The 24472-nt window shown below is 44.4% G+C and overlaps 1 protein-coding gene across 1 annotated transcript; it reads right to left on the reverse strand.

Annotated features, from left to right (window-relative positions):
* Positions 1-24264, reverse strand: LOC124288842 (mitochondrial amidoxime-reducing component 1-like). The gene is given in 9 exon segments (XM_046725397.1): positions 1-696; positions 699-735; positions 1260-1334; positions 3501-3565; positions 3944-4084; positions 17700-17735; positions 22188-22278; positions 22379-22546; positions 24008-24264. Coding segments are annotated over 9 exon segments (951 nt in total). The 5' UTR covers positions 24244-24264; the 3' UTR covers positions 1-594.
* Positions 24265-24472: the final 208 nt, after the last annotated feature.

The following is a 24472-nucleotide window of genomic DNA, read 5'->3' on the forward strand; positions in this document are numbered from 1 at the left end:
ATCACTTCATCATAGTTTACTCACACTTTTGTACAACCCTGATAAATGTCGCCATTAACTATTGAAACAGAACCACGAAGGTTTAGTGTCTCTTAATTGGTAATAAAGATTTGTTAAATCCGGGTACTGGTCATTATGATCACTTCTTGTAACTCTTTGATCCAGACAATATCTGAATGGATGAACTAAACACTGAGAGTAGGAGGTGGAAATGAAACACGCCTTGTTTAAATAGTATGGGTTTAAAATCCAGGTTCCGTCTTCCCTTCTTGTAAATGCGATGGATCATGACGACGGTGATGTTGCTGCTGCTGATTGAGGCGATGCAGATGGAGCTCTAACGAAGTGCCAAACTACGGACGGGAAAACTGTTTCCGAATCGCACAGTGACCCATGAGTTTCTGCAGCGGTTGTGGGGCGTCTTATCAGCAGTGATGATCTCTATGAAGATGGTGGTGATGGTATATGTAAAACATGTTGAACTCGAGGAGGTATTTTGGTTGCTCCTTTTGTGTATACCCTCTGTTTACAGAAGCATATACTAAAGTATCTGTTGCACGTGGGACGTCGTTTACGCCCCCATCCCTACTGTTGCTACAAGGACAGGGTCTGATGTTTGATTCTGTGACCTCTCATGACGTACACCCTGTCTCCCACCTGCACCCTCCCGCCCATCTCCAGGGCGCAGTAAATCCCGAACACTGGAGCGCTGCCGTAAGGGGAATGCAGCGGTATCTGGAATGACATAGGATTTACAAAAGTATATTCAAAGACATCGTGATAAATAATCTGCCTACAGTTTCTACAGATGAACGATAATCTTAAATTTGAAGGTATGCGTGTGATAAAAAGACTCCGGTTTCTAAAGAATTACCAGAAGTACCAGAAAGTTTTGGCATGTACAAGGGTTTGTTAGCAGTTACGTCCAAACACGAAGTATCATTAGCTAATCTAACTCAAAGTGTTGCCACACTCTAAACAGAACATTCTAAGGAGTTCACCAATGTGATATTAATCGCCCACCACCAGGTGACAGTTCGTACATTCATCCTGAAGTGGTGCATGTGTAGAGGCCGGCCAAGCTCATTGGATCAAACTGACGTCTCTAGGGTTACTTCCTCTTCACTCATAAGGGGACGTCGCACATCGCTCTTGGCATGGAAACACTGACAGTCTCAGTAATGCCATTATAAGATAATATTTTTGTGTTGAGTTTTGGATTTCGTTAGACCAGTAAGACTGGAGTACGTTATACATACGTTTTCAGCTTTGTTAGAGGTTGTCTGTCGGGATCCTTTATCCCTGTCGTGGGGTCAATGGTGGTGATCGGACACCTGGAAATAGTGACATCTGGATGCAGTAAACGTTGGCCTATCGTCATACTGACACTGTCTCCCATCTCACCTTCGACACCCGTTAACCACCCTCATCATGACACTGCCTCCGATCTCACATCGGACACATGTTGGCCTATCGTCATACTGACACTGTCTCCCATCTCACCTTCGACACCCGTCAACCACCCTCATCATGACACTGTCCCTATCTCATCTCGGACACATGTTGGCCTATCTTAAATCTGAAGCTCTCCTCATCCTCGACACCTCACCTTCTCGACACCCGTTAACCACCCCATCATCATGACACTGTCTCCTATCTCATCTCGGACACATGTTGGCCTATCGTCATACTGACACTGTCTCCCATCTCACCTTCGACACCCGTTGACCACCCTTATCATGACACTGTCCCCTATCTCATCTCGGACACATGTTGGCCAATATTAAATCTGACGCTCTCTCCCATCTCACCTTCGACACCCGTTAACCACCCTCATCATGACACTGTCTCCTATCTCATCTCGGACACATGCTGGCCTATCGTCTTACTGACACTGTCTCCTATCTCATCTTCGACACCCATTAACCACCCTCATCATGACACTGCCTCCGATCTCATCTCGGACAAATGTTGGCCTATCTTAAATCTGACGCTCTCTCCCATCTCACCTTCGACACATGTCAATCACCCGCATAATGACACTGTCCCCTATCTCATCTCGGACACATGTTGGCCTATCTTAATACTGACACTCTCTCCCATCTCACCTTCGACACCCGTTAACCACCCTCATCATGACACTGCCTCCTATCTCATCTCGGACACATGTTGGCCTATCGTCAAATTGACACTGTCTCCCATCTCACCTTCGACACTCGTCAACCACCCTCATCATGACACTGCCTCCTATCTCATCTCGGACACATGTTGGCCTATCGTCTTACTGACACTGTCTCCTATCTCATCTTCGACACCCATTAACCACCCTCATCATGACACTGCCTCCGATCTCATCTCGGACATATGTTGGCCTATCTTAAATCTGACGCTCTCTCCCATCTCACCTTCGACACATGTCAACCACCCTCATAATGACACTGTCTCCTATCTCATCTCGGACACATGTTGGCTTATCGTCATACTGACACTGTCTCCCATCTCACCTTCGGCACACGTCAACCACCCTCATCATGACACTGTCTCCTATCTCATCTCGGACACATGTTGGCCTATCGTCAACCACCCTCTGACACTGTCTCCCATCTCACCTTCGACACACGTCAACCACCCTCATCATGACACTGTCTCCTATCTCATCTCGGACACATGTTGGCCTATCGTCATACTGACACTGTCTCCCATCTCACCTTCGACAGCCGTTGACCACCCTCATCATGACACTGCCTCCTATCTCATCTCGGACACATGTTGGCCTATCGTCATACTGACACTGTCTCCCATCTCACCTTCGACACCCGTTGACCACCCTCATCAAGACACTGTCTCCTATCTCATCTCGGACACATGTTGGCCTATCTTAAATATGACGCTCTCTCCCATCTCACCTTCGACACCCGTTAACCAGCCTCATCATGACACTGTCTCCTATCTCATCTCGGACACATGTTGGCTTATCGTCATACTGACACTGTCTCCCATCTCACCTTCGACACCCATTAACCACCCTCATCATGACACTGCCTCCTATCTCATCTCGGACACATGTTGGCCTATCGTCTTACTGACACTATCTCCCATCTCACCTTCGACACCCATTAACCACCCTCATCATGACACTGCCTCCGATCTCATCTCGGACACATGTTGGCCTATCTTAAATCTGACACTCTCTCCCATCTCACCTTCGACACCCGTCAACCACCCTCATCATGACACTGTCTCCTATCTCATCTCGGACACATGTTGGCCTATCGTCATACTGACACTGTCTCCCATCTCACCTTCGACACACGTCAACCACCCTCATCATGACACTGTCTCCTATCTCATCTCGGACACATGTTGGCCTATCGTCATACTGACACTGTCTCCCATCTCACCTTCGACACCCGTCAACCACCCTCATCATGACACTGTCCCCTATCTCACCTCTGACACATGTTGGCCTATCGTCATACTGACACTGTCTCCCATCTCACCTTCGACACACGTCAACCACCCTCATCATGACATTGTCTCCAATCTTGACCTCCAGCCAGTTGTCCTGTAAAAGTGAGAGCGTCACAGGATCAGCGGATGATCATCACGGAAGTTGTATTGCCGGCTCATAGCGTGTTGTCGGTGGTTCATAGGAGAACACGACTGACTGACTGACTGAGTTTAGTTTTACGCCGCTTTTAGCAATATTCCAGCAATATCACGGCGGGGGACACCAGAAATGGGCTTAACACATTGTGCCCATGTGGGGAATCGAACCCGGGTCTTCGGCGTGAAGAGCCAACGCTTTAACCACTAGGCTACCCCATCGCCCCAGGAGAACACGAAACTTCCCTACTTTTACATAGACTTGCGTCACAAACGTAGCATGGATGTTTTAGGTCCATTTTTAGGATAATAAACTTAGTTGTTAAACTGTTCTGACCTCATCAAACGGTGGTGTCCCTTCGATGGCGATGTTGGGTCTAAAGTTGAGCATGGAAATCTGGGAGTCTAGACGCTGGTTCAGGTCATGGAGGGAACTGGCTGACGTCATCAAGTATGACGTCATGTAGCTGAACGCTGTCTGAACATCAGATTGGGTCAAATCATGAAATATAACTAACGACTTCGAATTTCAGAGGGAACGCTAGTATGCAAACATATAAAAACGAACATCTTCAGGAAGTCATTTACGAACATCTGTAGACGAAGTGATTAGTGATGTGAGCATTTCCAACTTTCATATTTTTATCAGTAATGCAAAGATAATTGTGTAGCTGACTTCACGAATCAGACGGAAAGTTGGGTTGTTTACATACGTGTCTGAAATGCATGAAGGTATAACATAGGTTATATTAGGCTGTCTGCCTACAAACACTCTCTCATTCCACTTACATGAATAGTTAGTATTTAGATTATTACACATTACTTATATGTTGTTGAACAGGGACAGACGCATATGCATCATACAAGTTTTACACTTAATTTGCATTTATTCTGGAAACTCGATACTTCTCTGCAGAAACGCCGCAGCTGATCACCCAGTCTAGAGTTAATACCTTTGATTCCACGATATTTCAATAAAACACAATCAGTTTAAAAATATATGGAAGAGTGACATCCTATCCCGGGAATGAGTTTTTACTGTAGAACAGCAAGATCGTATTCCGAGTATGAGTTTTTACTGTATCCCAGTAAGATGCTATCCCGGGAATGAGTTTTTACTGTAGAACAGCAAGATCGTATTCCGAGTATGAGTTTTTACTGTATCCCAGTAAGATGCTATCCCGGGAATGAGTTTTTACTGTAGAACAGCAAGATCGTATTCCGGGTATGAGGTTTTACTGTATCCCAGTAAGATCCTATCCCGGGTATGAGGTTTTACTGTAGAACAGCAAGATCGTATTCCGAGTATGAGGTTTTACTGTATCCCAGTAAGATCCTTTCCCGGGTATGAGGTTTTACTGTATCCCAGTAAGATCTTATTCCGGGTATGAGGTTTTACTGTATCCCAGTAAGATCCTATTCCGGGTATGAGGTTTTACTGTATCCCAGTAAGATCTTATTCCGGGTATGAGGTTTTACTGTATCCCAGTAAGATCCTATTCCGGGTATGAGTTTTTACTGTATCCCAGTAAGATCTTATTCCGGGTATGAGTTTTTACTGTATCCCAGTAAGATCTTATTCCGGGTATGAGGTTTTACTGTATCCTAGTAAGATCCTATCCCGGGTATGAGTTTTTACTGTAGAACAGCAAGATCTTATTCCGGGTATGAGTTTTTACTGTAGAACAGCAAGATCTTATTCCGGGTATGAGTTTGTACTGTAGAACAGCAAGATCTTATTCCGGGCATGAGTTTTTACTGTATCCCAGTAAGATCTTATTCCGGGTATGAGTTTTTACTGTAGAACAGCAAGATCTTATTCCGGGTATGAGTTTTTACTGTATCCCAGTAAGATCTTATTCCGGGTATGAGGTTTTACTGTATCCCAGTAAGATCCTATCCCGGGTATGAGTTTTTACTGTAGAACAGCAAGATCTTATTCCGGGTATGAGTTTTTACTGTAGAACAGCAAGATCTTATTCCGGCTATGAGTTTTTACTGTAGAACAGCAAGATCTTATTCCAGGTATGAGGTTTAACTGTATCCTAGTAAGATCCTATCCCGGGTATGAGTTTTTACTGTATCCCAGTAAGATCCTATCCCGGGTATGAGTTTTTACTGTAGAACAGCAAGATCTTATTCCGGGTATGAGTTTTTACTGTATCCCAGTAAGATCTTATTCCGGGTATGAGGTTTAACTGTATCCCAGTAAGATCCTATCCCGGGTATGAGGTTTTACTGTATCCCAGTAAGATCCTATCCCGGGTATGAGTTTTTACTGTATCCCAGTAAGATCCTATCCCGGGTATGAGTTTTTACTGTAGAACAGCAAGATCTTATTCCGGGTATGTGTTTTTACTGTAGAACAGCAAGATCTTATTCCGGGTATGAGTTTTTACTGTAGAACAGCAAGATCTTATTCCGGGTATGTGTTTTTACTGTAGAACAGCAAGATCTTATTCCGGGTATGTGTTTTTACTGTAGAACAGCAAGATCTTATTCCGGGTATGTGTTTTTACTGTAGAACAGCAAGATCTTATTCCGGGTATGAGTTTTTACTGTAGAACAGCAAGATCTTATTCCGGGTATGTGTTTTTACTGTAGAACAGCAAGATCTTATTCCGGGTATGAGTTTTTACTGTAGAACAGCAAGATCTTATTTCGGGTATGAGTTTTTATTGTATCCCAGTAAGATCCTATCCTGGGTATGAGTTTTTACTGTAGAACAGCAAGATCTTATTCCGGGTATGTGTTTTTACTGTAGAACAGCAAGATCTTATTCCGGGTATGAGTTTTTACTGTAGAACAGCAAGATCTTATTCCGGGTATGTGTTTTTACTGTAGAACAGCAAGATCTTATTCCGGGTATGAGTTTTTACTGTAGAACAGCAAGATCTTATTCCGGGTATGAGTTTTTACTGTATCCCAGTAAGATCTTATTCCGGGTATGAGTTTTTACTGTAGAACAGCAAGATCTTATTCCGGGTATGAGTTTTTACTGTATCCCAGTAAGATCCTATCCCGGGTATGAGTTTTACTGTAGAACAGCAAGATCTTATTCCGGGTATGAGTTTTTACTGTATCCCAGTAAGATCTTATTCCGGGTATGAGTTTTTACTGTATCCCAGTAAGATCTTATTCCGGGTATGAGGTTTTACTGTATCCCAGTAAGATCCTATCCCGGGTATGAGGTTTTACTGTATCCCAGTAAGATCTTATTCCGGGTATGAGGTTTTACTGTATCCCAGTAAGATCTTATTCCGGGTATGAGGTTTTACTGTATCCCAGTAAGATCTTATTGAGTTTTACTGTAGAACAGAGTCTTATTCCGGGTATGAGTTTTTACTGTATCCCAGTAAGATCTTATTCCGGGTATGAGTTTTTACTGTATCCCAGTAAGATCCTATCCCGGGTATGAGTTTTTACTGTAGAACAGCAAGATCTTATTCCGGGTATGAGTTTTTACTGTAGAACAGCAAGATCTTATTCCGGGTATGAGTTTTTACTGTAGAACAGCAAGATCTTATTCCGGGTATGAGTTTTTACTGTATCCCAGTAAGATCTTATTCCGGGTATGAGTTTTTACTGTAGAACAGCAAGATCTTATTCCGGGTATGAGTTTTACTGTATCCCAGTAAGATCTTATTCCGGGTATGAGTTTTACTGTATCCCAGTAAGATCCTATCCCGGGTATGAGTTTTTACTGTAGAACAGCAAGATCTTATTCCGGGTATGAGTTTTTACTGTAGAACAGCAAGATCTTATTCCGGGTATGAGTTTTTACTGTATCCCAGTAAGATCTTATTCCAGGTATGAGGTTTTACTGTATCCCAGTAAGATCCTATCCCGGGTATGAGTTTTACTGTATCCCAGTAAGATCCTATCCCGGGTATGAGTTTTTACTGTATCCCAGTAAGATCTTATTCCGGGTATGAGTTTTTACTGTAGAACAGCAAGATCTTATTCCGGGTATGAGTTTTACTGTAGAACAGCAAGATCTTATTCCGGGTATGAGTTTTACTGTAGAACAGCAAGATCTATTCCGGGTATGAGTTTTACTGTAGAACAGCAAGATCTTATTCCGGGTATGAGTTTTACTGTAGAACAGCAAGATCTTATTCCGGGTATGAGTTTTTACTGTATCCCAGCAAGATCTTATTCCGGGTATGAGTTTTAACTGTATCCCAGTAAGATCCTATCCGGTATGAGTTTTACTGTATCCCAGCAAGATCTTATGATGTGTTTTACTGTATCCCAGTAAGATCTTATCCCGGGTATGAGTTTTTACTGTAGAACAGCAAGATCTTATTCCGGGTATGTGTTTTTACTGTAGAACAGCAAGATCTTATTCCGGGTATGAGTTTTTACTGTAGAACAGCAAGATCTTATTTCGGGTATGAGTTTTTATTGTATCCCAGTAAGATCCTATCCCGGGTATGAGCTTTTACTGTAGAACAGCAAGATCTTATTCCGGGTATGAGTTTTTACTGTATCCCAGTAAGATCAAGATCTATTCCGGGTATGGTTTTTACTGTATGAGTTTTTACTGTTTTACTGAACAGCAAGATCTTATTCCGGGTATGTGTTTTACTGTAGAACAGCAAGATCTTATTCCGGGTATGAGTTTTACTGTAGAACAGCAAGATCTTATTCCGGGGTATGAGTTTTACTGTAGAACAGCAAGATCTTATTCCGGGTATGAGTTTTTACTGTAGAACAGCAAGATCTTATTTCGGGTATGAGTTTTACTGTATCCCAGTAAGATCTTATTCCGGGTATGAGTTTTACTGTATCCCAGTAAGATCTTATTCCGGGTATGAGTTTTACTGTATCCCAGTAAGATCTTATTCCGGGTATGAGTTTTACTGTATCCCAGTATCTTATTCCGGGTATGAGGTTTTACTGTATCCCAGTAAGATCCTATCCCGGGTATGGGTTTTTACTGTATCCCAGTAAGATCTTATTCCGGGTATGAGTTTTTCCTGTATCCCAGTAAGATCTTATTCCGGGTATGAGTTTTTACTGTATCCCAGTAAGATCTTATTCCGGGTATGAGGTTTTACTGTATCCCAGTAAGATCCTATCCCGGGTATGGGTTTTTACTGTATCCCAGTAAGATCTTATTCCGGGTATGAGTTTTTCCTGTATCCCAGTAAGATCTTATTTCGGGTATGAGTTTTTACTGTATCCCAGTAAGATCCTATCCCGGGTGTGAGGTTTTACTGTAGCCCAGTAAGATCTTATTCCGGGTATGAGGTTTTACTGTATCCCAGTAAGATCTTATTCCGGGTATGAGGTTTTACTGTATCCCAGTAAGATCTTATTCCGGGTATGAGGTTTTACTGTATCCCAGTAAGATCCTATCCCGGGTATGAGTTTTTTCTGTAGAACAGCAAGATCTTATTCCGGGTATGAGTTTTTACTGTATCCCAGTAAGATCTTATTCCGGGTATGAGTTTTTACTGTATCCGAGCAAGATCTTATTCCAGGTATGAGGTTTAACTGTATCCTAGTAAGATCCTATCCTGGGTATGAGTTTTTACTGTATCCCAGTAAGATCCTATCCCGGGTATGAGGTTTTACTGTATCCCAGTAAGATCTTATTCCGGGTATGAGTTTTTACTGTATCCCAGTAAGATCTTATTTCGGGTATGAGTTTTTACTGTAGAACAGCAAGATCTTATTCCGGGTATGAGTTTTTACTGTATCCCAGTAAGATCTTATTCCGGGTATGAGTTTTTACTGTATCCCAGTAAGATCTTATTCCGGTATGAGGTTTAACTGTATCCTAGTAAGATCCTATCCCGGGTATGAGTTTTTACTGTATCCCAGTAAGATCCTATCCCGGGTATGAGTTTTTACTGTATCCCAGTAAGATCTTATTCCGGGTATGAGTTTTTACTGTATCCCAGTAAGATCTTATTTCGGGTATGAGTTTTTACTGTATCCCAGTAAGATCCTATCCCGGGTGTGAGGTTTTACTGTAGCCCAGTAAGATCTTATTCCGGGTATGAGGTTTTACTGTATCCCAGTAAGATCTTATTCCGGGTATGAGGTTTTACTGTATCCCAGTAAGATCTTATTCCGGGTATGAGGTTTTACTTTATCCCAGTAAGATCCTATCCCGGGTATGAGGTTTTACTGTACCCCAGTAAGATCCTATCCCGGGTATGAGTTTTTACTGTATCCCAGTAAGATCTTATTCCGGGTATGAGTTTTTTTTGTAGAAAAGCAAGATCATATTCCGGGTGTGAAGTTGTACATTTTCCTGTTAAGAGTCGCGGATGAACCAACTCTTCATTAGTTAGGTACTTCATGATACAGAACTGGTTGGAGAATAATGATTAATTAGAAGGTAATACGTTTGCTGTCGAAATGCACTTTTATGCATGATATCAAACACAGATTTAAACATGTTGTTTCCGTCAAAAGTCGGATGATAACCCCCTCTTCCATTGATACAGTTAAACCTGAAGGAAATCAGTGACTTGACGTGTTTCACCCCTACATAATGTAGCAGAATGTAAATATTGTGTATTTTAAACCTAAGTATATCATTTAGTTAAGCAATATAACAACCCTTTGAATTAACACAGCACTCTACTAATCCGTAGGTTAAGTTATGTAAGCCTGCATTGGGTTCTATTTTACTTCAGACTCCTGGTCCAGCCACGGCTTGGCCAGTGATTGATTTGCTATTGTTTCTAGAGCATGTGACCAGATCTGGAGTTTCACGTACCCCAACATTCTTTTTCCTGGTCACTGCTACAATTTCAACTCTCTTGACTGCAACAATTTCAACTCTGACTGCTATATCGCAGCACTGCACCTATTGGGGTAAGTTACTTTAGATGTCTTTGTATGTATATTATCATAAGGAGGTTAGGATATGATGTTTTAGTCTAGTTAGTTTATCATTTTAATCATATGTCTGAAATATATTATGTGCTGTAATATCATCTACATGATGATATGATGTAAATATTTTATATGCTTAATATCATGACACACTGTTATGTATTATAATTATTACACGTTTGGTTAATATAGACTATAGTGTATACATTGTAGATTAGGTACATATTATGGATGACATGAGAAAGAGTGTGCGTGTGCGTGTGCGTGTGCGTGTGCGTGTGTGTAATATAGATTGTATTTAATTGTGTTATTTTATTATATTAGGTCTTTGAAGCACTCATTTGCCACTGGTTGTTTACCAGTAGACTGTGGATTACCTGCGTCCCTGAGACGAGGTTAGTAATTGCATGGGTTATGTTCTCAATGTTATGTTACATATCAGATTTTCATCTGTATGACTGTAATTTGTAAGATAGGCTTATATTTATACTTCAATTGAGTAACCCTTGTAGTGTGCAGAAAATATTAAATGTAATTATATGTTTACTATGTACTTGTTGCTGTATACCAGTAATTTGAGATATTTATGTTTTATTTCAAGGGTTTTATCACCTAATCCAAGACAATAAACCCCTGAACCCCTTACAACTATTCGTCTGTTTTCAAATCATGACGTGATACCGCTGTTACAATAACATAGGAAGCTATCGGGTTCACCCTTACATAACATAGGAGCTATCGGGTTCACCGTTACCCTTACATAACATAGGAAGCTATCGGGTTCACCCTTACCCTTACATAACATAGGAAGCTATCGGGTTCACCCTTACCCTTACATAACATAGGAAGCTATCGGGTTCACACTTACCCTTACATAACATAGGAAGTTATCGGGTTCACCCTTACCCTTACATAACATAGGAAGCTATCGAGATCACCCCTACATAAAATAGGAAGCTATCAGGTTCACCCTTACTTGATATACCCTATCCGGTTCACCCTTACCCTTACATAACATGGGAAGCTATCGGGTTCACCTTACACCAGCAAGCTACCCTTACATAACATAGGAGCTATCGGGTTCACCCTCACCTACAGTTAACATAGGAAGCTATCGGGTTCATCCCTACATACCCGGCTTCACCCCACCCTTTACATAGGAAGCTATCGGGTTCACCCTTACCCTTACATAACATAGGAAGCTATCAGGTTCACCCTTACATAACATAGGAAGCTATCGGGTTCACCCTTACTTAACATAGGAAGCTATCGGGTTCATCCTTACCCTTACGTAACATAGGAAGCTATCGGGTTCACCCTTACATAACATAGGAAGCTATCGGGTTCACCCTTACTTGATATAGGAAGCTATCGGGTTCACCCTTACCCTTACATAACATAGGAAGCTATCGGGTTCACCCTTACATAACATAGCAAGCTATCGGGTTCACCCTTACTTGACATAGGAAGCTATCGGGTTCACCTTACCCATTATCGTAACATAGGAAGCCATCACCCCTTACATAACATAGGAAGCTATCGGGTTCACCCTTACCCTAACATAGGAAGCTATCGGGTTCACCCTTACTTAATATAGGAAGCTATCGGGTTCACCCTTACCCTTACATAACATAGGAAGCTATCGGCTTCACCCTTACCTTTACATAACATAGGAAGCTATCGGGTTCACCCTTACCCTTACATAACATAGGAAGCTATCGGGTTCACCCTTACATAACATAGGAAGCTATCGGGTTCACCCTTACTTAACATAGGAAGCTATCAGGTTCACCCCTGCATAACATAGGAAGCTATCGAGTTCACCCTTACTTAACATAGGAAGCTATCGGGTTCACCTTTACATAACAAAGGAAGCTATAACATAGGAAGCTATCGGGTTCACCCTCACCCTTACATAATATAGGAAGCTATCGGGTTCACCCCTACTTAACATAGGAAGCTATCGGGTTCACCCTTACACAACATAGGAAGCTATCGGGTTCACCCTTATTTAACATAGGAAGCTATCGGGTTCACCCTTACCCTTAAATAACATAGGAAGCTATCAGGTTCACCCCTACATAACATAGGAAGCTATCGGGTTCACCCTTACACAACATAGGAAGCTATCGGGTTCACCCTTACATAACATAGGAAGCTATCGGGTTCACCCTCACCCTTACATAACATAGGAAGCTATCGGGTTCACCCTTACATAACATAGGAAGCTATCGGGTTCACCCTTACCCTTACTTAACACAGGAAGCTATCGGGTTCACCCTTACCCTTAACGGGCTATCAGGTTCCCACCCTTACCCTTACGTAACATAGGAAGCTATCAGGTTCACCCCTACATAACATAGGAAGCTATCAGGTTCACCCTTACCCTTACATAACATAGGAAGCTATCGGGTTCACCCTTACTTAATATAGGAAGCTATCGGGTTCACCCTTACCCTTACATAACATAGGAAGCTATCGGGTTCACCCTTACATAACATAGGAAGCTATCGGGTTCACCCTTACTTAACATAGGAAGCTATCGGGTTCATCCTTACCCTTACATAACATAGGAAGCTATCGGGTTCACCCTTACATAACATAGGAAGCTATCGGGTTCACCCTTACCCTTACATAACAAAGGAAGCTATCGGGTTCACCCTTACCCTTACATAACAAAGAAAGCTATCGGGTTCACCCTTACCCTTACATAACATAGGAAGCTATCGGGTTCACCCTTCATAACATAGGAAGCTATCGGGTTCACCCTTACTTAACAAAGGAAGCTATCGGGTTCACCCTTACTTAATATAGGAAGCTATCGGGTTCACCCTTACCCTTACATAACATAGGAAGCTATCGGGTTCACCCTGACTTAACATAGGAAGCTATCGGGTTCACCCTTACTTAACATAGGAAGCTATTGGGTTCATCCTTACCATTACATTACATAGGAAGCTATCGGGTTCACCCTTAAATAACATAGGAAGCTATAGGGTTCACCCTCACCCTTATATAACATAGGAAGGTATCGGGTTCACCCTTACATAACATAGGAAGCTATCGGGTTCACCCTTACCCTTACATAACATAGGAAGCTATCGGGTTCACCCTTACCCTTACATAACATAGGAAGCTATCGGGTTCACCCTTACCCTTACATAACATAGGAAGCTATCGGGTTCACCCTTACTTAACATAGGAAGCTATCAGGTTCACCCCTGCATAACATAGGAAGCTATCGAGTTCACCCTTACTTAACATAGGAAGCTATCGGGTTCACCTTTAAATAACATAGGAAGCTATCGGGTTCACCCTCACCCTTACATAATATAGGAAGCTATCGGGTTCACCCTACTTAACATAGGAAGCTATCGGGTTCACCCTTACACAACATAGGAAGCTATCGGGTTCACCCTTATTTAACATAGGAAGCTATCGGGTTCACCCTTACCCTTAAATAACATAGGAAGCTATCAGGTTCACCCCTACATAACATAGGAAGCTATCGGGTTCACCCTTACACAACATAGGAAGCTATCGGGTTCACCCTTACATAACATAGGAAGCTATCAGGTTCACCCTCACCCTTACATAACATAGGAAGCTATCGGGTTCACCCTTACATAACATAGGAAGCTATCGGGTTCACCCTTACTTAACACAGGAAGCTATCGGGTTCATCCTTACCCTTACGTAACATAGGAAGCTATCAGGTTCACCCCTACATAACATAGGAAGCTATCAGGTTCACCCTTACCCTTACATAACATAGGAAGCTATCGGGTTCACCCTTACATAACATAGGAAGCTATCGGGTTCACCCTTACTTACCCTACATAATCCTTAACATAGGAAGCTATCGGGTTCACCCTTACATAACATAGGAAGCTATCGGGTTCACCCTTACTTAACATAGGAAGCTATCGGGTTCACCCTTACCCTTACATAACATAGGAAGCTATCGGGTTCACCCTTCCCATAACATATCGGGTATCGGGTTCACCCTTACATAACATAGGAAGCTATCGGGTTCACCCTTACCCTTACATAACATAGGAAGCTATCGGGTTCACCCCTACCCCATTACATAACATAGGAAGCTATCGGGTTCACCCCTACCACTACTATACATACATAGGAAGCTATCGGGTTCACCCTTACCCTACATAACATAGGAAGCTATCGGGTTCACCCTTATAACATAGGAAGCTATCGGGTTCACCCATTACATAGGAAGCTATCGGGTTCACCCTACCTTAACATAAGGAAGCTATCGGGTTCACCCTTTATACCCTTAATATAGGAAGCTATCGGGTTCACCCCTTACATAACATAGGAAGCTATCGGGTTCACCCTTACCCTTACATAACATAGGAAGCTATCGGGTTCACCCTTACATAACATAGGAAGCTATCGGGTTCACCCTTACCCTTACATAACATAGGAAGCTATCGGGTTCACCCTTACATAACATAGGAAGCTATCGGGTTCACCCTTACTTAATCATAGGAAGCTATCGGGTTCATCCTTACCCTTACATAACATAGGAAGCTATCGGGTTCACCCTTACATAACATTACATAACATAGGAAGCTATCGGGTTCACCCTTACCCTTACATAACATAGGAAGCTATCGGGTTCAGCCCTTATCGGGTTCACCCTTCACCCTTACATAACATAGGAAGCTATCGGGTTCACCCTTACCCTTACATAACATAGGAAGCTATCGGGTTCACCCTTCATAACATAGGAAGCTATCAGGTTCACCCTTACTTAACATAGGAAGCTATCGGGTTCACCCTTACTTAACATAGGAAGCTATCGGGTTCACCCTTACTTAACATAGGAAGCTATCAGGTTCACCCCTACATAACATAGGAAGCTATCAGGTTCACCCTTACCCTTACATAACATAGGAAGCTATCGGGTTCACCCTTACTTAACATAGGAAGCTATTGGGTTCATCCCTACCCTTACATTACATAGGAAGCTATCGGGTTCACCCTTACCCTTACATAACATAGGAAGCTATCGGCTTCACCCTTACCCTTACATAACATAGGAAGCTATCGGCTTCACCCTTACCCTTACATAACATAGGAAGCTATAGGGTTCACCCTTACCCTTACATAACATAGGAAGCTATCGGCTTCACCCCTACATAGCATAGAAGCTATCGGGTTCACCCTTACTTGACATAGGAAGCTATCAGGTTCACCCCTGCATAACATAGGAAGCTATCGAGTTCACCCTTACTTAACATAGGAAGCTATCGGGTTCACCTTTAAATAACATAGGAAGCTATCGGGTTCACCCTCACCCTTACATAATATAGGAAGCTATCGGGTTCACCCTTACTTAACATAGGAAGCTATCGGGTTCACCATTACACAACATAGGAAGCTATCGGGTTCACCCTTACATAACATAGGAAGCTATCGGGTTCACCCTTAGCCTTACTTAACATAGGAAGCTATCAGGTTCACCCTTACTTAACATAGGAAGCTATCAGGTTCACCCCTACATAACATAGGAAGCTATCGAGTTCAGCCTTACTTAACATAGGAAGCTATCGGGTTCACCCTTACCCTTACATAACACATAGGAAGCTATCGGGTTCACCCTTACATAACATAGGAAGTTATCAGGTTCACCCTTACCCTTACATAACATAGGAAGCAATCGGGTTCACCCTTACATAACATAGGAAGCTATCGGGTTCACCATTACATAACATAGGAAGTTGCGAGACAGGCAGATTTCTAAATATTATCTTGACATTTTGGAGTTGAACTATAAGTATTTTACGACACTTCTTACTGTTTCTAAACATATACATCTCGAAGAACATATTGACCACACTACCTACGTTATATAGTTTTAATCTTAGACCGGTTTATAATGGTATGAGAAACACGAGGTTTCAAAGTTGTGCTAGCTGTTAGTGCTTAGCGTCCTCCAACCCCGTGAACGGCTAGTAATCATGCCATCCCTGGCCGATCCAGTAACCAGCTTGTACAAAGAAATCTATCATTCTACTGTTCGTATATGGAATGGGGCGTGTGTATGTGTTAGTGTGTATGTGTTAGTGTGTATGTGTTAGTGTGTATGTGTTAGTGTGTATGTGTTAGTGTGTATGTGTTAGTGTGCGTGTGGTGTGTACTCATTTTCACACTGAACACAACAATTTCGACATTTTGGCATTTTCCAGTAATAGAGAAATATCACTTTTTGGCGTTTGAGAAAGATCCCCTCACGGCTGTTATTAGTCCAGGAGAACACCTTGCCAGCTACACGTTCTGGAGTGTCGTCAACTTACCATGTCTCCCTCACGGCTGTTATTAGTCCAGGACAACACCTTGCCAGCTACACGTTCTAGAGTGTCGTCAACTTACCATGTCTCCCTCACGGCTGTTATTAGTCCAGGAGAACACCTTGCCAGCTACACGTTCTAGAGAGTTGTCAACTTACCATGTCTCCTTCACGGCTGTTATTAGTCCAGGAGAACACCTTGCCAGCTACACGTTCTAGAGAGTCGTCAACTTACCATGTCTCCCTCACGGCTGTTATTAGTCCAGGAGAGCACCTTGCCAGCTACACGTTCTAGAGAGTCGTCAACTTACCATGTCTCCCTCACGGCTGTTATTAGTCCAGGAGAACACCTTGCAAGCTACACGTTCTAGAGAGTTGTCAACTTACCATGTCTCCCTCACGGATGTTATTAGTCCAGGAGAACACCTTGCCAGCTACACGTTCTAGAGAGTCGTCAACTTACCATGTCTCCCTCACGGATGTTATTAGTCCAGGGGAACACCTTGCCAGCTACACGTTCTAGAGAGTCGTCAACTTACCATGTCTCCCTCACGGCTGTTATTAGTCCAGGAGAACACCTTGCCAGCTACACGTTCTAGAGAGTCGTCAACTTACCATGTCTCCCTCACAGGTGTTATTAGTCCAGGAGAACACCTTGCCAGCTACACGTTCTAGAGAGTCGTCAACTTACCATGTCTCCCTTACGGCTGTTATTAGTCCAGGAGAACACCTTGCCAGCTACACGTTCTAGAGAGTCGTCAACTTACCATGTCTCCCTCACGGCTGTTATTAGTCCAGGGGAACACCTTGCAAGCTACACGTTCTAGAGAGTCGTCAACTTACCATGTCTCCCTCACGGCTGTTATTAGTCCAGGAGAACACCTTGCCAGCTACACGTTCTAGAGCGTCGTCAATTTACCATGTCTCCCTCACGGCTGTTATTAGTCCAGGAGAACACCTTGCCAGCTACACGTTCTAGAGAGTCGTCAACGTCCAATGTCTCCCTCACAGGTGGTATTAGTCCAGGAGAACACCTTTCCAGCTACACGTTCTAGAGAGTCATCAACTTACCATGTCTCCCTTACGGCTGTTATTAGTCCAGGAGAACACCTTGCCAGCTACACGTTCTAGAGAGTTGTCAACTTACCATGTCTCCCTCACGGCTGTTATTAGTCCAGGACAACACCTTGCCAGCTACACGTTCTAGAGAGTCGTCAACTTACCATGTCTCCCTCACGGCTGTTATTAGTCCAGGAGAACACTTTGCCAGCTACACGTTCTAGAGTGTCGTCAACTTACCATGTCCCCCTCACGGGTGTTATTAGTCCAGGAGAACACCTTGCCAGCTACACGTTCTAGAGTGTCGTCAACTTACCATGTCTCCCTCACAGGTGTTATTAGTCCAGGGGAACACCTTGCCAGCTACACGTTCTAGAGAGTCGTCAACTTACCATGTCTCCCTCACGGCTGTTATTAGTCCAGGAGAACACCTTGCCAGCTACACGTTCTCGAGAGTTGTCAACTTACCATGTCTCCCTCACGGCTGTTATTAGTCCAGGAGAACACCTTGCCAGCTACACGTTCTAGAGAGTCGTCAACTTACCATGTCTCCCTCACGGCTGTTATTAGTCCAGGAGAACACCTTGCCAGCTACACGTTCTAGAGTGTCGTCAACTTACCATGTCCCCCTCACAGGTGTTATTAGTCCAGGAGAACACCTTGCCAGCTACACGTTCTAGAGTGTCGTCAACTTACCATGTCTCCCTCACGGCTGTTATTAGTCCAGGAGAACACCTTGCCAGCTACACGTTCTAGAGAGTCGTCAACTTACCATGTCTCCCTCACAGGTGTTATTAGTCCAGGAGAACACCTTGCCAGCTACACGTTCTAGAGAGTCGTCAACTTACCATGTCTCCCTTTACGGCTGTTATTAGTCCAGGAGAACACCTTTGCCAGCTACACGTTCTAGAGAGTCGTCAACTTACCATGTCTCCCTCACGGCTGTTATTAGTCCAGGGGAACACCTTGCAAGCTACACGTTCTAGAGAGTCGTCAACTTACCATGTCTCCCTCACGGCTGTTATTAGTCCAGGAGAACACCTTGCCAGCTACACGTTCTAGAGCGTCGTCAATTTACCATGTCTCCCTCACGGCTGTTATTAGTCCAGGAGAACACCTTGCCAGCTACACGTTCTAGAGAGTCGTCAACGTCCAATGTCTCCCTCACAGGTGGTATTAGTCCAGGAGAACACCTTTCCAGCTACACGTTCTAGAGAGTCATCAACTTACCATGTCTCCCTTTACGGCTGTTATTAGTCCAGGAGAACACCTTGCCAGCTACACGTTCTAGAGAGTTGTCAACTTACCATGTCTCCTCACTGTTATTAGTCCAGGAGAACACCTTGCCAGCTACACGTTCTAGAGAGTCGTCAACTTACCATGTCTCCCTCACGGCTGTTATTAGTCCAGGAGAACACTTTGCCAGCTACACGTTCTAGAGTGTCGTCAACTTACCATGTCCCCCTCACGGATGTTATTAGTCCAGGAGAACACCTTACCAGGTACACGTTCTAGAGAGTTGTCAACTTACCATGTCTCCCTCACGGCTGTTATTAGTCCAGGGGAACACCTTGCCAGCTACACGTTCTAGAGAGTCGTCAACTTACCATGTCTCCCTCACGGCTGTTATTAGTCCAGGAGAACACCTTGCCAGCTACACGTTCTAGAGAGTTGTCAACTTACCATGTCTCCCCTCACGGCTGTTATTAGTCCAGGAGAACACCTTGCCAGCTACACGTTCTAGAGTGTCGTCAACTTACCATGTCTCCCTCACAGGTGTTATTAGTCCAGGAGAACACCTTGCCAGCTACACGTTCTAGAGTGTCGTCAACTTACCATGTCTCCCTCACAGGTGTGATTAGTCCAGGAGAACACCTTGCAAGCTACACGTTCTGGAGTGTCGTCAACTTACCATGTCTCCCTTACGGCTGTTATTAGTCCAGGAGAACACCTTGCCAGCTACACGTTCTCGAGAGTTGTCAACTTACCATGTCTCCCTCACGGCTGTTATTAGTCCAGGAGAACACCTTGCCAGCTACACGTTCTAGAGAGTCGTCAACTTACCATGTCTCCCTTACGGCTGTTATTAGTCCAGGAGAACACCTTGCCAGCTACACGTTCTAGAGTATCGTCAACTTACCATGTCCCCTCACAGGTGTTATTAGTCCAGGAGAACACCTTGCCAGCTACACGTTCTAGAGTGTCGTCAACTTACCATGTCTCCCCTCACGGCTGTTATTAGTCCAGGAGAACACCTTTCCAGCTACACGTTCTAGAGTGTCGTCAACTTACCATGTCTCCCTCACAGGTGTTATTAGTCCAGGAGAACACCTTGCCAGCTACACGTTCTGGAGTGACGTCAACTTCCCATGTCTCCCTTACGGCTGTTATTAGTCCAGGAGAGCACCTTGCCAGCTACACGTTCTAGAGAGTTGTCAACTTACCATGTCTCCCTCACGGCTGTTATTAGTCCAGGACAACACCTTGCCAGCTACACGTTCTAGAGTGTCGTCAACTTACCATGTCTCCCTCACGGCTGTTATTAGTCCAGGAGAACACCTTGCCAGCTACACGTTCTAGAGAGTCGTCAACTTACCATGTCTCCCTTACGGCTGTTATTAGTCCAGGAGAACACCTTGCCAGCTACACGTTCTAGAGTATCGTCAACTTACCATGTCCCCCTCACAGGTGTTATTAGTCCAGGAGAACACCTTGCCAGCTACACGTTCTAGAGTGTCGTCAACTTACCATGTCTCCCTCACGGCTGTTATTAGTCCAGGAGAACACCTTGCCAGCTACACGTTCTAGAGAGTCGTCAACGTCCAATGTCTCCCTCACAGGTGGTATTAGTCCAGGAGAACACCTTTCCAGCTACACGTTCTAGAGAGTCATCAACTTACCATGTCTCCCTTACGGCTGTTATTAGTCCAGGAGAACACTTTGCCAGCTACACGTTCTAGAGTGTCGTCAACTTACCATGTCCCCCTCACGGATGTTATTAGTCCAGGAGAACACCTTGCCAGCTACACGTTCTAGAGAGTTGTCAACTTACCATGTCTCCCTCACGGCTGTTATTAGTCCAGGGGAACACCTTGCCAGCTACACGTTCTAGAGAGTCGTCAACTTACCATGTCTCCCTCACGGCTGTTATTAGTCCAGGAGAACACCTTGCCAGCTACACGTTCTAGAGAGTTGTCAACTTACCATGTCTCCCTCACGGCTGTTATTAGTCCAGGAGAACACCTTGCCAGCTACACGTTCTAGAGTGTCGTCAACTTACCATGTCTCCCTCACAGGTGTTATTAGTCCAGGAGAACACCTTGCCAGCTACACGTTCTAGAGTGTCGTCAACTTACCATGTCTCCCTCACAGGTGTGATTAGTCCAGGAGAACACCTTGCAAGCTACACGTTCTGGAGTGTCGTCAACTTACCATGTCTCCCTTACGGCTGTTATTAGTCCAGGAGAACACCTTGCCAGCTACACGCTCGAGAGTTGTCAACTTACCATGTCTCCCCTCGGCTGTTATTAGTCCAGGAGAACACCTTGCCAGCTACACGTTCTAGAGAGTCGTCAACTTACCATGTCTCCCTTACGGCTGTTATTAGTCCAGGAGAACACCTTGCCAGCTACACGTTCTAGAGTATCGTCAACTTACCATGTCCCCCTCACAGGTGTTATTAGTCCAGGAGAACACCTTGCCAGCTACACGTTCTAGAGTGTCGTCAACTTACCATGTCTCCCTCACGGCTGTTATTAGTCCAGGAGAACACCTTTCCAGCTACACGTTCTAGAGTGTCGTCAACTTACCATGTCTCCCTCACAGGTGTTATTAGTCCAGGAGAACACCTTGCCAGCTACACGTTCTGGAGTGACGTCAACTTCCAATGTCTCCCTTACGGCTGTTATTAGTCCAGGAGAGCACCTTGCCAGCTACACGTTCTAGAGAGTTGTCAACTTACCATGTCTCCCTCACGGCTGTTATTAGTCCAGGAGAACACCTTGCCAGCTACACGTTCTAGAGTGTCGTCAACTTACCATGTCCCCCTCACAGGTGTTATTAGTCCAGGAGAACACCTTGCCAGCTACACGTTCTAGAGTGTCGTCAACTTACCATGTCTCCCTCACAGGTGTTATTAGTCCAGGAGAACACCTTGCCAGCTACACGTTCTGGAGTGTCGTCAACTTACCATGTCTCCCTTACGGCTGTTATTAGTCCAGGAGAGCACCTTGCCAGCTACACGTTCTAGAGAGTTGTCAACTTACCATGTCTCCCTCACGGCTGTTATTAGTCCAGGAGAACACCTTGTCGGCGGCGTCTCTCTTGGTTAGATAATTAGGGAATGCACAAGACGCAGGTTGTCGTAGCCGAGGAAGGTGTTAAGCCAGGAGGCAGCCACGTCTCCGCAGTCGATGACGTCCATGTTGACACCATAGATTCTGGAAGATAAGAAATCTGGCCGTGTTACTAAATTAGCAAGGAGTCGAGCTACCGGGTCGGTAGGCCGTGTTCGCCGCTCTGTCCTGGTTAGTTACTCACCTGCATGATATAACATTGGTAAAGTCGGCCATGTAAAGCGCCAGGCTGGGCATGTTGGGCGCGTCGAGCCGCAAGTCCCCGTTACCAAGTGGAGTGGTTGAGATGAGCATCAGCCGGGTCTCAGTTTTCATGTTGCACATGTACCCATCTTTGATCACCATCCAGTGTCTGCATATACCAAATGATTTATGTTGAGAACTTATCAAACCATAGTAATAATACACCAACACTCGTGGTGTTGTATACATCTATGTGTCGGCCGTTTGTATATTCATACCTTCTGAATGCCTATAGATCGCGAATTACCAATATGTTCTTGAAATGACAAAATAATGACCCGACTACCAGCTCCATCCCGAGCCGCACATCCTGCTCGCCGTAATCCCTATATTACCAGGCGGTATACCTGCCTGCTGGGGACACCGTCATCCCTATATTACCAGACGGAATACCTGCCTGCTGGGGACGCCGTCATCCCTACATTACCCGACGGAATACCTGCCTGCTGGGGACGCCGTCATCCCTATATTACCAGACGGAATACCTGCCTGCTGGGGACGCCGTCATCCCTATATTACCAGACGGAATACCTGCCTGCTGGGGACACCGTCATCCCTACATTACCCGACGGAATACCTGCCTGCTGGGGACACCGTCATCCCTACATTACCAGACGGAATACCTGCCTGCTGGGGACGCCGTCATCCCTATATTACCAGACGGAATACCTGCCTGCTGGGGACGCCGTCATCCCTACATTACCAGACGGAATACCTGCCTGCTTGGAACTGCAAATCTGGAGGTCTTGTGAACATGAAAGTACTATGAAAACTGCTTTACAGTGTACTTGCAGCCAAATCAATCATTTGATAAAACTGTATGAAAGTGAGGTGTTCTGCTGCATCCCATGGACAGAAACATGAACATATGACCATTCTGGTATCACTGTGGGCGGCGCTGCTGCACAGTGCATTGCTCTGAAGGTTTTCCCTAGGTTTTTCTGAAGGTTTTCGCACATCTATTGGCACCACTTCAGGTATGACTCATATATCCTTGCCAGCATGTTTAACAACACCCAAACCTGACATCAAGGACACGTGAATGTCATCAAGAGGTGTTTCAGGACACTTGTCAAACTGACTTGGTGACACCTGTCGTTTAGTTGTGTACTACCAGCGTGATCCACATTCAACATCTTGTAACATGGCCACCACTATCCCCATCGCTGGATGCATTATCTAGTTTATTTGCAATAAACACAAAATGATGATATGTGTTACCACTGTCCCTCTCAGATGCCCCCCTCTTACTTGTACCAACCACTCATCCCGTGAGAGTGTAAACCCGTGAAGATCCGGGTTAGAATTGATCTTCAATAACCCATGCTTGTCGTAAGAGGCGACTAATGGGATCGAGTGGTTGACACATATCATCGTATCCCAGCTGTGTAGATCGATGCTCATTGCTGTTGATCACTGGATTGTCTGGTCCAGACTCGATTATTTACAGGTCGTCGCAACTGGAGCATTGCTGAGTGCGGCGTAAAACTAAACTCACTCACTCACCACTGTGCGAGTGTAACACTTTCATGTGTAGCCTACTTCAGTTTATACTGTCACTTTAAGTTACCTGTCCAAAAGTCCCCGGTAACTGAATCCCAGCTGAGTAGCTTCAGCTTCCTGGCACTCAATGGCTCCACATGACTTGACTGGGAAGGTGTACAGAGCATGCACCCGGCCCACACATTCAAACATCTCACCCCTCTTCTTCCTCAGCCAACTGAGGGCAGTCAGTTTAATGGCTGAGACTATGATGAAGAAAGAGAACAGCCCCAAGGGGGACTGAGTAATGTCTACCGCAAACATGTGGCCTGTGTGATATCCAGGTGGTTGTGAAGGTCGTGATACTATATCGCTCTTATCTGCACACAACGCTACGGTGCAGTGTTGAGGTCATAAACCGAGAGCATCTGCCTAGCACTGAACAGGGACAGCAACAGGAAAAGTGGCCCTGTGAACAACCGTACATCAGATCAAATGATGCTCCATATCAACTGATCACCGACTAAATATAATCGGAAATATCCTCACGTAC

The sequence above is a fragment of the Haliotis rubra genome, unplaced genomic scaffold, assembly GCF_003918875.1.
Source record: "Haliotis rubra isolate DU_JTF1 unplaced genomic scaffold, ASM391887v1 Scf427, whole genome shotgun sequence".
Classification (NCBI taxonomy): Eukaryota; Metazoa; Mollusca; class Gastropoda; order Lepetellida; family Haliotidae; genus Haliotis; species Haliotis rubra.